The sequence below is a fragment of the Ursus maritimus genome, unplaced genomic scaffold (genome assembly GCF_017311325.1).
Source record: "Ursus maritimus isolate PB19 unplaced genomic scaffold, ASM1731132v1 scaffold_31, whole genome shotgun sequence".
NCBI lineage: Eukaryota > Metazoa > Chordata > Mammalia > Carnivora > Ursidae > Ursus > Ursus maritimus.
Genome location: NW_024425675.1, coordinates 25,854,576 through 25,870,248, shown reverse-complemented (window position 1 = coordinate 25,870,248; position 15,673 = coordinate 25,854,576). Strand labels below are relative to the sequence as shown.

At 48.9% G+C, this 15,673-nt stretch overlaps 1 protein-coding gene across 5 annotated transcripts in view; it reads left to right on the top strand.

Moving 5' to 3' along the window:
* The window catches only part of GATA3 (GATA binding protein 3), a 29,317-nt gene extending 13,984 nt beyond the window's left edge, over window positions 1-15,333 (top strand). For 4 of the 5 annotated variants that reach the window (XM_040645436.1, XM_040645438.1, XM_040645437.1 and 1 more), the window contains exons 4-6: window positions 4,468-4,613; window positions 9,014-9,139; window positions 13,219-15,333. In XM_040645436.1, coding sequence (XP_040501370.1) covers window positions 4,468-4,613; window positions 9,014-9,139; window positions 13,219-13,503 — 557 coding nt within the window. In that variant the 3' untranslated portion in view covers window positions 13,504-15,333. The remainder of the gene's footprint in view (window positions 1-4,467; window positions 4,614-9,013; window positions 9,140-13,218) is intronic. The other variant, XM_040645439.1, reaches the window with a different exon arrangement.
* Window positions 15,334-15,673: the final 340 nt, after the last annotated feature.

The following is a 15,673-nucleotide window of genomic DNA, read 5'->3' as shown; positions in this document are numbered from 1 at the left end:
CTGGCTGTAGACGCTTGCTTTGAAAAAAAACAAAAACAAAAACAAAAACGACACCACCACCACCAAAGCCACACAACATATTTTGGCTTTCAAAATAAAATAATCCATCGCCAGTGTTGCTTCTAACTGAGTAGTTGAGAGACCTTGGGATTCTCTCACATGCNNNNCAGCTATAGTTTAAAAGATGATTTTTCGAAGATTGTTCTGTCTTCTTGGGTGGGTCCATTTCGGGGTGGGTCTGTCTGTCCTGACTCATTCCAACATCTCACCTCTGCCCCTGTCTATAGAGTTCTTATATACAAAGAAATGGTGAAAATCACTTGTCTTTTATGGGTGGGACGAGCAGTCTTGCAACCGGGCTTGCAAAACCCGGGTTTGAAAAACTTCCGAGGGAGGGCTCTGGGAGCCCAGTGACCATGAGATCAGTTTTCAGGGTTTTTTTCCAGGGTGACATTCACTCCGACTGCCTGGGCAGGACTGTCTCTATTTAGTTGATATGTTTTAGCTAATCCAATTATTTTCAGACTGCTGCACGCGACAGTTACATTGTTTATCCCGCGCCAGGAACTTTAATAGAGTCCGGATGCGGTTAGGCTGACAGAAGAACTCAGACCTGCATGTTCAGTGCATGAAAGTCGGCTGAGGGAGAGGGAGGTAGGCTCGCTGGTGGAGTCAAAGAGAAAGCAAGAGGAAGGGAGAACAGGCGGAGGAAAGTGGCCAGGCTGCCTTGCCGGGGGCTGGGCTTGGGCATGGAGTGGAGGGTTCCAGAGAAATGGGGTTCAGCTTGGCTCAGAAAAGCCGGGATTAGATCAGGGCTTGAGGACTGATTGCAAAGAGAGCAAACCGATGCATTTTGAGGTAGCGATGGGAATTTTTTTTTAAAGTTCTCTTTTCTGGTAGCGCAAAGTTTTGAGGGAAGATCATGGTATCTGAGGCTGGGGTGGTGGTTTGAGTAGGGGAGGGGACAGAATGACTTTTCCAGAGCCCCTGGTTTCTCTCCCCTCTGTGTGCACACCCTCAGCCTTCAGCTAGTCTTTTCCTTTCTCTCACTCTTTCTTCAAGCCTCTGAACATTTGGGGGCAGGTGGGAGGAAGGGCTGCAGTTACCCTAAACCAGAACCAGGAGCAACTACGGACCTATTGAAAAAAAAATACATATTTTACTTTTTATTTATTATTATTATTTTTTTGGTAGGTGGGGAGAGGAGAGAGACATTGCGATTTGGCTTTTTACTTCCCCCTTCTTATTCCTTTCTCACAGTCAGAAACCCCACAGCAGCACACCTGGGCAGCCAGGGAGCTGGGACTTTCAAGAGTGTGGGAGTGGGGAGGAGGGCTTCTAGACCCTTCCGGGTAGAGAGGGTGGAAATGGCAGCAGTTCTTCAGGGAGTTCTCTGGGGTTTAGTGGTTGCTTTTTTTTTTTCTTTTTGAACTTTGTGCAAAGGCACTTGCTGAAGGTAGAGACGGGAGAAGAGAGGGTTGTTGCATTTTGGAGGACCGGTTGAAGCAGTGGTTAGGGCACCTCGTGCTTTTCTAACGCCGGGCTGTCAGTGCTGGGTCTCCCTCTGCAAACAAAAGACAAAGCCTTTTAGCGAAGGGCCCTTGCTCGACTCCCCCGCCCCCCACCACCCTCCTCTGACGGGGGGCATCTCGCCCCACCTTCCCCTTTGCAGCCTCCGGCCCAGCTCCTACTCCTTCCGTCCAGCCCGTCTCGGGATTTCAGCTGGAGGCCAGGGGGGTGTTCGAAAATGGCTGTCGAATGTCAGGAGGCCTCGCAGCTCTGTGGTTCTTGTCACCTAAGAGAGAGAGCTGTCTGAGCAGCTCACACCAGGCAGTGAGCGAGGAGAAGGAAAGAAAGCAGGAGACAGTCAGGGCCTCCATTAGGAAAATTGGTTGTTTGCTGAAGTCACAGACTAGAGGCAACAATGAGACAAGGAAAAAAAAAAGAAAGAAAGGAAGAAAAAGCCAGACAAGGCAATCGCAAACTTGCGGAGTGAATCAAGACAGAAAATTGCTCTAGTGTGCAGAGCCTGGCTGGAGAGGCAACCGTTGCTAGTTCTGAAGGTCCTTCTAAAAAGGAAGCTGTCATCCTCCCCGCCGGCTGACAGAGGGAAGGAAATCAGACTACTCACGTCAGGCCGGGAGATCCCCCAGCCCCGGTGCCTAGGAGCCGGCTGCGGCCCCACGCCTGCCACCGCCGGGACTCCACCCCAGCCCGGCTGCGGGACGCCAGGGAGGAGGGGGCCGGCGACACCTCGCCCAGCCCTCCCGGCCCAGCAGGCAAGGGGCAGAGTGACAGGGACCCGACAGGCCCCTGTCTCGGCCCCGTGGGGAGTGGGCCTGAGTCCCCCCGCCCCAGGCCAGCACAGGCCGGCGTCGCTGCCCCCAGAAGGGGCTGACCCGGTGCCTGCGTGGGCACGGGGACTGCCCGGTCTGCCCGCCCCCTGGCTGGGCTGCAGCAGGCGCCTCCTCGCCCACTTGCTCTGTTCTCCTTCCTCCGTGCCTCCCCCTCGTCCCGCCAGCCAGGCCACAGGCTTCTGACTCCAGTGGAAGGTGTCCATGCAATTTGGTCCCAAGCCTTTCTGAGGACCAGTAGATATTGTACCTGGACACGTGCTCCTGGCTCAGCAGCGCCTGAGTTTGTGGGTAATGCCAGTGGCTTGGGGGAGGCTCTCTGTAGACCCTGGGTTGAACAGCTTTTTGGAATTTGACAGAATATATATATATATAAACATTTTCCTTAACTCCTTACATTCTTCTTCGTCTTTTTTTTTTTTTTGAAAAAGGAAAGTGGACAAAAACTAGTCAGCACCATTATGAGCTCCAATGTCAGGCAAAACCCTCCATTTCTGAAAGTCTCTTTCCTTCCCTAGAACCTGTCCCTGAAGGAAAAAAAAAAAAAACAAAACAAAACAGCTTACAGGTGTGACATCCCCCCCCCACGTCCTTCATACTTGCCTAGGGGTTTCCAAAGGCCAAACAGGGCCTAGGCCCCCAAGTCAGCCTTGTTCTCCTGGTGTAGGGAGTCCTCCAGATTCCCAAGCAGCCTGCCCCGCTCTCTTCCTCCACCCTGGCTTCCTGGTAGTTTGGAATTAGCCGATCAAGCTCAGAAAACGAAACAACCTTTAGGGGCTCATCTTTGTCCCCTGTCATCCTCCCGAACCTCCCTCCTAGCAACCCCAGAGAAAGCGAAACCCTCTCCCGACTCCTCCTCTTGGGAGACCAGCTTCAGTGGGGCTACCGGCTTTTGCAGGGTCGGTGGTGGGTGGGGGCAGGGATGCTGGTACATGCCCGCCAGGAGGATGAGGCCCCCCAAGAGCTGGGCAGGTTCTCCCAGAAACGGTCCTCCCTTTCCTTCTCCCACAGAAGTTGGAAAGAAATCAGTGAGCAAACTGCCCCATGGTCCTAAAATGGTATTTTGAAGGATTCTCTCCAGGAGCTTTCCCTCCGGAGATGGGTCTGGGTCACTCTCCTGCCCCTGGAGTGAACCGGCCTGGCCGGTTTTTTTGTTTATTTTGTTTGTTTGTTTTTTTGGAAAAAGAGCAACTGCAGGAAGGCCTCGGTTAGTGAGCTGTCCAGAGGCCGCCCCCCTCCCTCTCTTAAATTGGCCTGTTCTCCTGATCTGCCCCTCATGCTGCTCCTTCCAGCCCTTTCCTCCCGCCAGCATCTCCAGGGGTATTTCCCTCCAACACCTCCTGGCCTGGTCCAGCTGGGGTCATACTTCGCCTTCCGTGTGGGTCACGGTGGCTGGCAAATTACAGAAAACCTTGGCCTCTTCTAGGAAGAGAAAAGGTGATGGGGGAATGAGGGGACCCCACGGGGTCTTCATCTATTATTTGCCAGTTGAGGACATTTCCAGTTTTATTGGAAGTAGAATCTAAAGCCTTGGGTCCTCAAAATCAATCAGCCAATGGATCAATCTATTCATCGATTTATTATCTGTTTCTGTATCTAGCCATTGATTCATCTTTCCTTTTTCCCCATCCTAATCGTCAGGATTTAATTGATCTCTATAGACAGACCCCTTTGTTTTCCTTTGAGGGAACCGAGTGGAATGTTTTGCTTTGCCACAGTCCAGGACTTAGAATTTTCTCAGGGCACTATTTCAAGTTGCAATTTGCCTTCTTCCTTGGCCGGGCTCGATCTTCCCCATCAAGTCAGGCAGGCCCAGAGCAAGGTTCTGCTGCTGTTTATTCATGAGCCTCTGCGTGGGGTGGGGCGGGAGCTGAACGGTGTACGGGGAATGGTGAAGCTTTCACAGGGCCAGAGGGTGACTCTTCCCCACTCGGGAGCCATCTTAAGGGAGGCGGTGGGGGGAGGGGGAGGTGGGGGAGAGGTGGTGGGAAAGTTCCCCAACAGAGGGAGCAGAGAAGAGAAAAAAAAAGTTCCCAATTTTACTTTCATTCCCTCCTTCTGAGTGCTGTCAGTGTTCCTTCCATAAGTGACTTATGTGTGGTCTTGTTTCCAGAAGGCAGGGAGTGTGTGAACTGCGGGGCCACCTCAACCCCGCTGTGGCGGCGGGATGGCACTGGGCATTACCTCTGCAACGCCTGCGGGCTCTACCACAAAATGAACGGACAGAACCGACCGCTCATCAAGCCCAAGCGAAGGCTGGTGAGTTCTCCTCCAGAAACACTGATCCAACACGAACCATTGTGTGTTTTTAATTTCCTCTCTTCAGGAAGGAGAGCTTTCTGCAGGAAATTGGCAGGACAGCTCAAAATCATGTCAGCTTGCTTGGGATCCTTTCCCCCCTGCCCCCTTTTTCTCTTCTCAAATTCGATATACAGAGAAGCTCGCTCGCTCTTTCCCATCACATTTCCTAAGTCACTTAGCAAATTTTTAAGGATGCTGGCTTTTTGGTTATCAAATCTCTAATGTGTTTACAAATAGAATGAGAGGGAACCAGGGCAACTGAGTTCCGATTCATCGCTAATGGCTGTGCCACAGACGGAGAAGCGTGGTGTGCGGATGCATGAACCAGGAACCACCTAGAACACATCCCTACGCGGCAGACTCCCCCCTCCCTAGGAATTGAGCACAGGTTCATTGCCACGGAGGGGTCTCCTGCGCCCATGCTTTAAGATCGTTGGGGCCCATTAGCTGAATTTCACTAGCAGCAGCCACTGAGTCTAGCTGAGTTTTTCTTCTTTTCTGGTCGTAAGGATTGAAGACTTTCCACAGCTCATGCCTTTGGGAAAAGCCCTGTGATTCCTGTCTTGCCTCTTGGTCTCATGTAACATTTGTTCTTATTTCCCCTTTGAACTTCTACCGGGAGGGTGACGGTTTTTAATCCCCTCCTTCTTTCTTTCTCAAATGTCTTGACCCTTAGGAATACTTGAGCAATTTATAAGGAAAACTAGCAGGAGAATTTCATTTGTGAACTTGTCTTTGGAACCTCAGGCTCGGATGGAATAGCAAGTGGATGTAACGGACAAATAGAAGCAGGCTTGGCAAATGATAACCTTAACCACAGTGAAGAGATCAAAATGCTTTCTGTGGTGATGACATTCACCAAGCACAGAGGGGAGGAGGGGAATTTCCCCATGCAGATGAGTGGATAAAGCTGCATCCATCGAATTCTAAGTGTGGGGGGGGGAGGGGAGAGGAGAAACAAATCCTCTGTATTCTTTTTAAAGAACTATTTGTCATCTCCATCAGATTTAATGCAACTCAACACCTTTCACATCCTTTTCAGAAGAAGGAAAAACTTTCTAGGGATGGAAGGGCCCACGTGACTTTAATTTTTGGCTATCCTCGGTCTCCCCGCTTTATTCCTTCTGATCATTGCCCCCTTCTCCAGCGTTCTCAACCTCCCCCTACTTGTCCCCATGCACTTGGGTATTTTTTTTTCCTTTCTCTCATGTGCAAAGCTAACTTCCTAGGAAAAAGCTGCCGGATATCTGAGCACTGGAGATAACTCATAAACAACAACTCAGCTTCCCCAACCTAAACATCAAGATGTTTGAACGTATCAGAACAAGTGTTTGAAAAAAAAAATGGCTGGAGGTGTTAGTGCAGAATGAATATGATCGCACCACAAAAGAATGTTTTGAATCACTCAAACCTGGCCTTAGTAAAAAAAAAAAAAAAAGAAAAGAAAGAAAGAAAGAGAAAGAAAGAAAGGAAAAGAAACAAAACTAACAACAACAACTTTCTTGTTAAAATAAGTCATGGTACCATCCTTATAACTGGATTTTTTTTTAAGGTAAAAAAAAAATAAGAAAAAAGAGGGTATAAATTCTCAGACTATGGGCTGGTTGGTGAGCAAGAGTGCATTTGACATTTCCTTGGGGTTTCCTCTGTCTGGGCAGCTTGCATCCGAGGGCTCTGCTTGCATTTTATACACGTTTGTCTTCATTCACCTTTCGTAAGAAATCTCTAGAACTCTGAGTAATAATTGCTTTTAATTCCGGAGTTCATTGGCTGTCACATTTTAAGCTGTCTTTTCTGTCTTAGTCATCTGTTCTGGGTGGTTTTTATATTTTTAGTTCCATAGAATTCATATGCTCCAGAGAGCGACTCAGAGCACATTCAGGATATTTTTTTTCCTTTTTTTTTTTTTTTTTTTTTTTTTTAGCCCTTAGATGTGTTTGGCTTCTGAGTACCTAGAACTTTCTTTTTCTTCTTCCTTATATTTCCTGTTCCTTCACGCCAGCCCCGCCTCCCCACTTTGCTATTTTGTGCACGTTTGCTGATTCGCTGAAGACCACCCAGCCCATAAATGTAGCTAGCTTTTCCGTAACATGCCTATCTAACCCCGAATAAGCTCATGCAGGAAATAGAAGAAATGACCAGAGAGGAGATCCATAGAATATTCTTTCCGAGGCTTGCCAGGGTTTTAGTATGTCTAACGGCCAGCTGAGTAGAGCTTGCTTTATTAATCTACTTTGTCTCCTGCGAGTGAACCAAACAGTGTGGCTTTTAGAGGTTCTGTATAAATTCGCATCAAGTCTGTGGACCGGAGATGTATTCTGAGGCCGCTTGTATTTACGTTACTGTCTGTATACTGGGAAGGACGGCACCGGGGACCTCCTCGCGTGGAGCTTGAACTTTACCCCCTGGCATTATGCGTTCGAGGCACACCTTAAAATTGCTGAGCTAGGAAATCTGCTGCCCGCGTAGATATTCATCGACTCTATGTCAGTATCTGTATTCAAGAAAAAGTGCAGGAAGATAATAATAATGACACGATACCATCGTTGTCAGAATCATCAAGCACTGATTTTCTGTATCGTTTTCTTCCCAAGAGTGTACAAGTGAAAGTTAGTCCGCTCTCAGCTCAGCACGGTTCGTCAGGCAGGTGCGCGCGGACGTGCAGGGTCAGAGGCGAAGTCCCTGGACTATGGCAAACTGTTTCCAAAACGGACAGCTGGAAAGCAGGACCTTCTCAGTGATGACGGAGAAGCGCTCTTTTTACTTCCCAGTTTTTTTAAAACACAGAAAATGAAGAATAACAAAAATAATAATAGTAAATAAATAAAAGCCATAGCTCTGCTCTTTAAGCTTGCAGGAAAGAGGAGCCTATCTGTGGGACAATTTAGTGGTTTGAAGGGAAGGGAATCCGACGGCTTGATTCAGAATAGCCACGAGGTTTCCCATATCTGGCAGTTCTGGGTGTGTGGCCTAACTTTTTGCTTGAGGAAATATTGATGGAAAAGCATACCACGATCCCTCTAGTTTGAACTCAGGCTTTTATAAACATGCCGGAATTTTCTAGATCACAGATAGCTGAATTCTTGCTCCTTCTCTGGCCTTTGATAATATATTTGAGTCCAGAGCTGGGGAATACTTCTTTTGCAGTTAAAATTGTCTTTGTAGTCCGGGGGGAGGGGGGAGGAATTGACAGAGGTATATGTTAAGAGGAACCCCACTTCGTTTTCTTTGGAAAGTGTTTGAATTAAAAAAAAATTTTTTTCCCCCTCAAAGCGTGGACGTAGAGAATAGTACCCATGTAAGTTTAAGTGCGCCAAAAAGCGAAAGAAAAATCTTCTTCTTAAAGGAAATGAAGTCAGTGACACAATCAAATAATTAAAATTCAAGCCGAGCCTGACATCTGACCGGCAACTCTTGGGCTCTGTGAACAGCAAATAGGAAATACCTAATTTCACGAAGGTGAAATGAGATGAGAGCAGGATGGGAGGGGGGGGGGGTTCCTGTTGATTATTAGAGTTCTCCGTTCTTTTCAGTTTGGCTCATGAACTGAAAGCCACCTACCCAGAAGGAGGGGGATGGTCACCAGGAGTGACCTGAGCCTGGAAGGGCTGGGCCGTGCCAGTGGAGGGCTGCTGCAGGTCTGCTGGGGGTCTGGCTCACGAAGGATGTCCTGCTTGGTGCTTCCTAAGTGGCCCCGTCCTGTGGGTGCCTGCCACACATGCACACACACACACACACACACACACACACACACACAGGGGCGCAGACACTCTCCTGCCGTGTGGGCCCCCTGTTCTCTTTCTAAACCAGCATTTCTTGATTTGGGAGCTGTCAAGAGCTCTAGATGTTTGGGTTTGCTCTTCCTCTGCTCTTAGTGTGTTGTGATGGCCAGCGGCCTCGGTGAGAATTGATCTTGGCAGTTGTCCTTGCAAAAGGCCTCCTGGGAGTCCGGGGCTCAGGGGTCCTGAGAGCCTGGTACCACGGTTACTTCAAAGTTGCTACCCATACAAGTTAAACATCTGGCCAACTTTGCTGGACGAGGCTCAGGGGACCATTAGCTCGGGGGAGGTGGCGTTGGCTCTCTGAGCCTCCCGGTTCGGCCCCGCAGAGTGGCGGGTGAAATTCTGGTCACTTGACGACCGTGTGACATGCTCCCCATGCCAGTGGATTGGCTGTATTTTTCGTCTTGAGGCAGCTTTTGGGGATCTTTATTACTTTCATGTGGGCCACTTGCTAGTTTTGATTTCAATGATAATTTTTTTCTTTTTCTTTTTGTAAGTGTGTCTCCGTGGTTCTGAAAACCCATTTCACATCTGTTTCGATTTTACCCTCTCTCTCTCTCCGCCCCCCACTCCCAGTCGGCAGCAAGAAGGGCTGGTACGTCCTGTGCGAACTGTCAAACCACCACCACGACGCTCTGGAGAAGAAATGCCAACGGAGACCCCGTCTGTAACGCCTGTGGGCTGTACTACAAGCTTCACAATGTAAGTGTCCCGGGACCGGACCTGGTTCCTTTCCTGGGGGTGCCTGGGAGAAGGCGTCACCTGCTCCGGGTCCCCTGTTCCATCAGATCGCCCTCCCTTGGGCCAAATCACAGACCTCAGAACAGCAGCGTCAGAGGGGACCTACTCTGTCCCCCATGGCGGTGCTGAGACGGGACAGTGTGGGGCCGAGGACGACCCGCGCCCCAGGTCTGTGTGGACAGCAGGGCGATGTGGGCATCCAGTGCCTCAGGGGGGCCTGGCCTGGGCTTTCCAGTCTTCCCTTTGGAAAACTGTTACCGTTTGATGTTTCCTTGCGGTTGAAACTTACTTTTTGCAAAAGAGGGAAAGAGGGCAGGCGGGAGAGGGGAGGGGAAAGGTGGGGAGAATGGAGTGGAATTGTGTGCGTGGCCCATGCAGTGCTGAGACGGTACAGGTCCGTCACCGAGGGGAGCAGCCTCGCCTACCTGTTGTGAATGTTAAATGGACTCTCTGTATAAAAGTTGGGAAATGAAATGTCTGGCATATTTCCTCCGATGTCATTGTCCTCAGCCGCAGAGACTGGGGGAGAGCAGCCGAGTGAGGTTATCCATACCAGGGAAGAGAAACTCTTGTCTCCTCGTCTGTATAATCTTTGTAGAATGAGAATTGCCAGCCGGTCACCTGAGCATAGCTGTGTTGTTTCTAATCTTTTCACTGGGGGGGGCGGGGCTCCCGTCTTGTAATATCTTTACGTTCAAAACAACAACAAAAGAAATCCGGGTATTTTTTTGTTTGTCTGAAAAACTCCGGCTGATAGGTCATGACCTAATGAGGCCTGAAGTTTAATTCATCCCAAAGAAGAAAATGGCCATTTTTCCCTCTGTGTCTCTCACTCGCCTCTTTTGCTTGGATTCTGCTAAGGTCTCCTTGCCAATCTGACTTTGGCAAAGTCTGGGGCTGAATGGGGAAGAAGCTTCTTGCTCAGGGCCATTCTGGCAGGGACTCTGTCTCACCCAGGAATACCTGGGAATCAGGAGGAAGCTTTTCTGGTTAGATTTTTTGAGTCACAGGAGAACTTCTTTGCCTTTTGGGAGTAAGTTGCTGCCATGTCCAGGGACCCCGTGACACTCCTGTCCCTGCCTTCCATGTCATCCCTTCCTGCCACGGTCCCTGTGCGATGCCCAGCCTGACGGCACTGGTCTTGCTGTCACTGTCTCTCGATCCCTGGACTGCAGTGTATACCTGTTTATCAGCAGTGAACCCCAAGTTCCGTTTTCACTTTGGGGGGAATTTACTGCTCCCTGCAGTGGAGAGAAACAGATTTGTGATTAAAATCTGGAAGATTTGGGGGATCAGAGTTTCTGGGCTACTCGGCCATTGGTACAGCCTTTCCCGATTGTTTTGGCTGTAATTTATGGTTTTCAAAGAACTTTCAAGTTACTTGATTACATTCGAGCCTCAGATAGTCCCACGATGCAGACAGGGCAGAAATTATTTTATTTCCGTTGTACTTGAAGGCGTTATGACTCAGAGCATCAAGTGTCTTGTGCCAACGAACATGGCTGATGGAGCGGAAGAGCCGGGACTGGTTTCAGAGCAGGAGTGTTAGGACTGATAGTGACCGGTGGAAAGTAAACACTTTCTCATCTCAGCATGTCCCAGAGTTCAATTCAAAGTAATGAATTGGCTGCATATGTATGTTTCTTTCCTCTTCCCACAGAAGCACAGGAAGGCTGGGAAATTAACCAGCCATAAATTTCTCAGACTACTTAGCCATGATGGAGATATGGTCTCAATTGTGTCCGATCTAAGGAAAGCTCTGAAGGATATTGATTTCTCATCAAATCTTCACTGCTCACTCCCACCCTATTCTTTTTTTTTTTTTTTAAGATTTTATTTATTTATTTGACAGAGAGAGACAGCCAGGGAGAGAGGGAGCACAAGCAGGGGGAGTGGGAGAGGAAGAAGCAGGCTCCCAGCGGAGGAGCCTAATGTGGGGCTCGATCCCAGAACGCCGGGATCACGCCCTGAGCTGAAGCAGACGCTTAACGACTGCGCCACCCAGGCGCCCCCTCCCACCCTATTCTTAACTATTGCTCCCGACCTCGTGGTTGGGCTCCAGTGGCTGGGAGAGGACCTTGCTCCCCAATAGGAGTGGTTTTTCCGTCTTCTCTGGTTTAGCAAGACTTCACAAAAGGAGGCAATTTAGGTGTATCTAACGACGGGAGATTATAATCTATTAACATTCTCATTGCATCATGTTTGTTATGCCCATTTGGATACCTGTGCATGTATGCTATGACTTAGTTCCTTTCTTCTTATCTAGGTGTTTCGATAACTACCTATCTCAGGATCAGTGTATCTAGGTGGTGTTGAGACTAGTTATCTGGGTTTGTGCTGCTATCTGTGTAACTAGATATTATATTTAGATATCTGGCTGTGTATATCTAGATACCCGCGTAAAGAGCTGTGTGTCTAGACATTATCTTGGGGGAAGATTTGATGTGACAGTAGATTCCTATCACCTCTGCAAGCTGCATCTTTATCTTGATTGTCACTTTGAAGAAGGAACCCTGAGATGTTCTTTTGGCAGTGACCTTTTAGCCCTTCTACCTTCCTGGCACAAGAGGGAATTGGGTCTCAGCCCCAGCATGGGGTTCTGTACCCCTCTTCGGGGTGACCTCTCCCAGCTCAACCCCAGGATGCTGTGTGTCTGCTGTTCCCAGAAGCGTTGTTGGCAGCCTTTGCTCTTGGCCGTTGGGTTCTGTCTTCCTTAACTGTCCTTTTCTAGCTTGGGGAGCAGACAGGTAGATCCTGGAGCCAGGCAAGCCTCCTCTCTTGCTCCACCCTCGAGGCCCCGGGTGGAAGAGGAGTCAGGAATGACTGGGACCCTGACATCCCCCCTCGAGCTGGTTTGCCACATCTCCCTGAAGTGTGGCTACATGCGTGGTTTGATGCATGGGGCAGATGTCTGCCAGTGAGGTGCCTCCGATTCTGACTTCTTGTGGGGAGTGATCTCTGCTTGCTCTGTAAAGTCCCCTCTCTTGATTCTACCCACCCTCCCCACCCCCAGCAAATGCATTTTAAAAACAAAACAGACAGAGGCTTCTCAAAAAGAGAGAGACATGGTATGCTGTCTCAGATGCAGAAGACTCATTGAAGACCTTCAGAGTAGGCCCTTGCTTGTCTCTTTCCAGGAGCTCACTCCTGATCTCCGATTTTCCAGATGAGGGTGCTTTCATGCCAGCACAGTTGTGCACGCCCCGAAGTGCTTACAGCAAGTACTTGGTGACGGGTCGTTCGGCTGTTTGACTGGTTAGGGGTGCAGAGTCAGAACTAGGCAGAAATTGCAACTTTGAGTCATTGCTCGGTTGCGGTGACGGGGGCGAGAGACCACCTTCTGAAAAGACACACTGCATTAAAACACGGCCCCCAAACCTACACATTCCAGGGGAAGATTTTTACAGCATCCCTTACTGCGAGAAAGCCAGGCAGAAGAGAGGCATCCAAACGTTACTTTGGAGAGGGGTGCAGCCCTAGTCTCTCCAGGCAGAGGGAGTTCAACTCTCGAGATCGATCGCATTGGCAGTTCCTTCTTGGTCCTACTGCAGATTTCCGACGAGGAGACACAATGTTACTTCCCTCTTAAAGATTCCTTCCTTGCCTCCATTCTCATGAAATATTCGAAGGAGATTCTGGTGAAATCAGACCAGTATTATAAATAGTTACCAGAGAAATGCAGTCATATGGGGTGGGTCTCTAGAATACGGTCCTTGGGAACGCGGAGTTTCCCGAGGCACGTTTTCCCCGAAGTGACTGATGTGGGTGAATGTGATCAAAACCCTCTGCGTTGGAACACCTCACCCGTGATCACTCGGTCGCTGCAACCGAGAGAGGCGGACAGTCGGAACTTCGCCACAGAATCTGCAGGACTCGGGGTCCCCGGGAGGGAGACAGGAGGGGGTGGGGAGGAAGGAGCCCCTGAAAGCAGATCCCTGTTGCGGGGCGGGCAGAGCGACCGTGTTGAGGGGTGACAGCCTGTGCCCTTTCAGAGCCAGCCAAAAAGTAAAAAAAAAAAAAAAAAATTGATCTCTGTTTAGATTAACAGACCCCTGACCATGAAGAAGGAAGGCATCCAGACCAGAAACCGAAAAATGTCTAGCAAGTCCAAAAAGTGCAAAAAGGTGCACGACACGCTGGAGGACTTCCCCAAGAGCAGCTCGTTCAACCCGGCCGCCCTGTCCAGACACATGTCCTCTCTCAGCCACATCTCCCCTTTCAGCCACTCCAGCCACATGCTGACCACGCCGACGCCGATGCACCCCCCGTCCAGCCTCTCCTTCGGACCTCACCACCCTTCCAGTATGGTCACCGCCATGGGTTAGAGCCCCTGCTCGATGCTTCTAGGCCTCCCGGCGAGAGTCCCTCCAGCCCCTCCTACGTGCATTTTTGCAGGAGCAGTATCATGAAGCCGCAAACCGATGGATCTATGTTTTTGAAGGCAGAAGGCAACATGGCGTTTGCCACTTTTGCAGACGAGCTCACTGTGCTGTGTTCTCGATCGCTGAATCTGGATCCCATTTGTGAATAAGCCATTCAGACTCCTATTCCCTATTTATCAGGGTCTCTCTAGTGCTGTGAAAAAAAAAAAAAAAAGAAAAAAAGAAACCATGCCGAACATTGCATATAACTTATACTGTAAGAAAATACTGTACATTTGAAGAAGACGTTATCGCATCGCGTAGCTGTAAGAAAGGCATGAAGGACGCCAAGAGTTTTAAGGAATACGGGGGAAATAAAGTGTGGAAATTAAGAAGAAACTAGGTCTGCTATTCACACGGACAAACGGCCAGTGTTGAGTCCTTGCGCTGGTCACAGTGGTTGGATGCATTAACAGGAAAAAAAAAAAAAAAGCAAAAAAAAAAAAAAAGCAAAAAGTCATAGGCAAATCATTTGTTCAAAGCGGTGGGCGTCCGTCTAGGAAATTCTGTCAGTTCTGGGCGGTGATTGTGGCCACTCACACACATTGCCATCGAGGGGGTCCGAGAGCCCCACTCAGGCCTGCCGGCTTTGTGAACAAGTCCCTGTAATTGTTGTTTGTATGTATAATTCAAAGCACCAAAATAAGAAAAGATGTAGATTTATTTCATCATATTATACAGACTGAATTGTTGTACAAATTTATTTACTGCTAGTGTTAAGAGCTACTTTTTGTTTTCATATTTTCCTTCTTTCTCAATTTTTTGGTTGAATAAACTAGATGACATTCAGTCGACCTAAGGTGGCTTGTGCTCTGGAGGGCTTCTTTTCCCGTTTGTTTTTGGATGATATTTATTAACTAGCTTCTAAGGGTACAGCAGCCTCTGTCTCTTCCCTCGCGCCTCCCGCAGCCTGGGCTGTCAGGGTAGCAACGTATGAGCTCCCGACGTGCATGCCAGCGACCTCGGCCGGACAGCCGGGGTCCTGAGAGCAGCCTGGCTGATGTTAGCTTCCGTTGTGTTCTGTGTTAGTGATCATTGCCTTCATGCAGTCTGTTGGAATACTAATATAAAAATAAAGTGAAAATATTTTAAAACAACCAAATAACATCGTTATCAAAGTGGTGGCCAAGCTCTTAGAAAATCTGGTAGTTCTAGCTAATTTAAAAACAAAACCCAAACATGTTCAGTTATTCACTAGGAAATAATGCAAACATTTATTCCTTTGGGAAGCCGGGCATCTTTGGAGCTCTCTCTGCAGCCCAGAGGCTTTTTTTCCCCTCGGGGGGCGGGGGGGAGGAGGACCGGAGTACCTCTGTGTCCCTTCATGAGCTGCAGCCCCTCTCCTGCTGGCCCGAGAGCCTGGGCAGCCAAGTCTCCTCGTAGGAGCAAGGGGGAAGATTTCCTCGCCGAGATTCACAGGCGGACTGCAGATGATGGATTCCTCGTGCTTCTCTGTGGGATGTGAAGGAGCTGGGCTGGTGCTTGAGTTCATCTCTGTTTTGCTTTTCTACTGTTGAATCGAATAATACCGCAGTGGAGGGTTTATTGGCATGTTTGCGACACACGAAATAACCGTTTTTGTAACTTACGCTGTATAGTTTCCTTTTACTCTGTTGACAGAATGTGTAACGAATGGCACACATTTTAAAATCTCTGTTAAATCGCCTCTCTGCTTTCTTAGCAAATATTTTAAACCTAAAGCTAAATGTTGAAATAAAGGAGTTAGAGACTTAACTGAGATGCAAACGGAGATCTTACTGGCTCCTAATTAATGACCTGCCCTCGGAATGTTGTTTTCAGCTACTTCTAAAGCACCGGAGGAACTCATCATCTGTTGTCGTATTAAATTTGGCAGATTTTCTCGCGTAGCTCCAATGTCTCAGGATCTGCCACCGCCTTTCTTCGTGAACAGATTTGAGTGCGTGCTCTTTCACCTTAAGAACAGGGAGTTCAAATTCTTGACATTCTTGGGGTGGGATGGTGGGGGGGGAGTGTGGCACACACGTAGAAAAATCCCAAACTCAGTACTCCAGCTCCATTTTGTGTGAGGGACTCCGGCGATACTGGCGTCTCT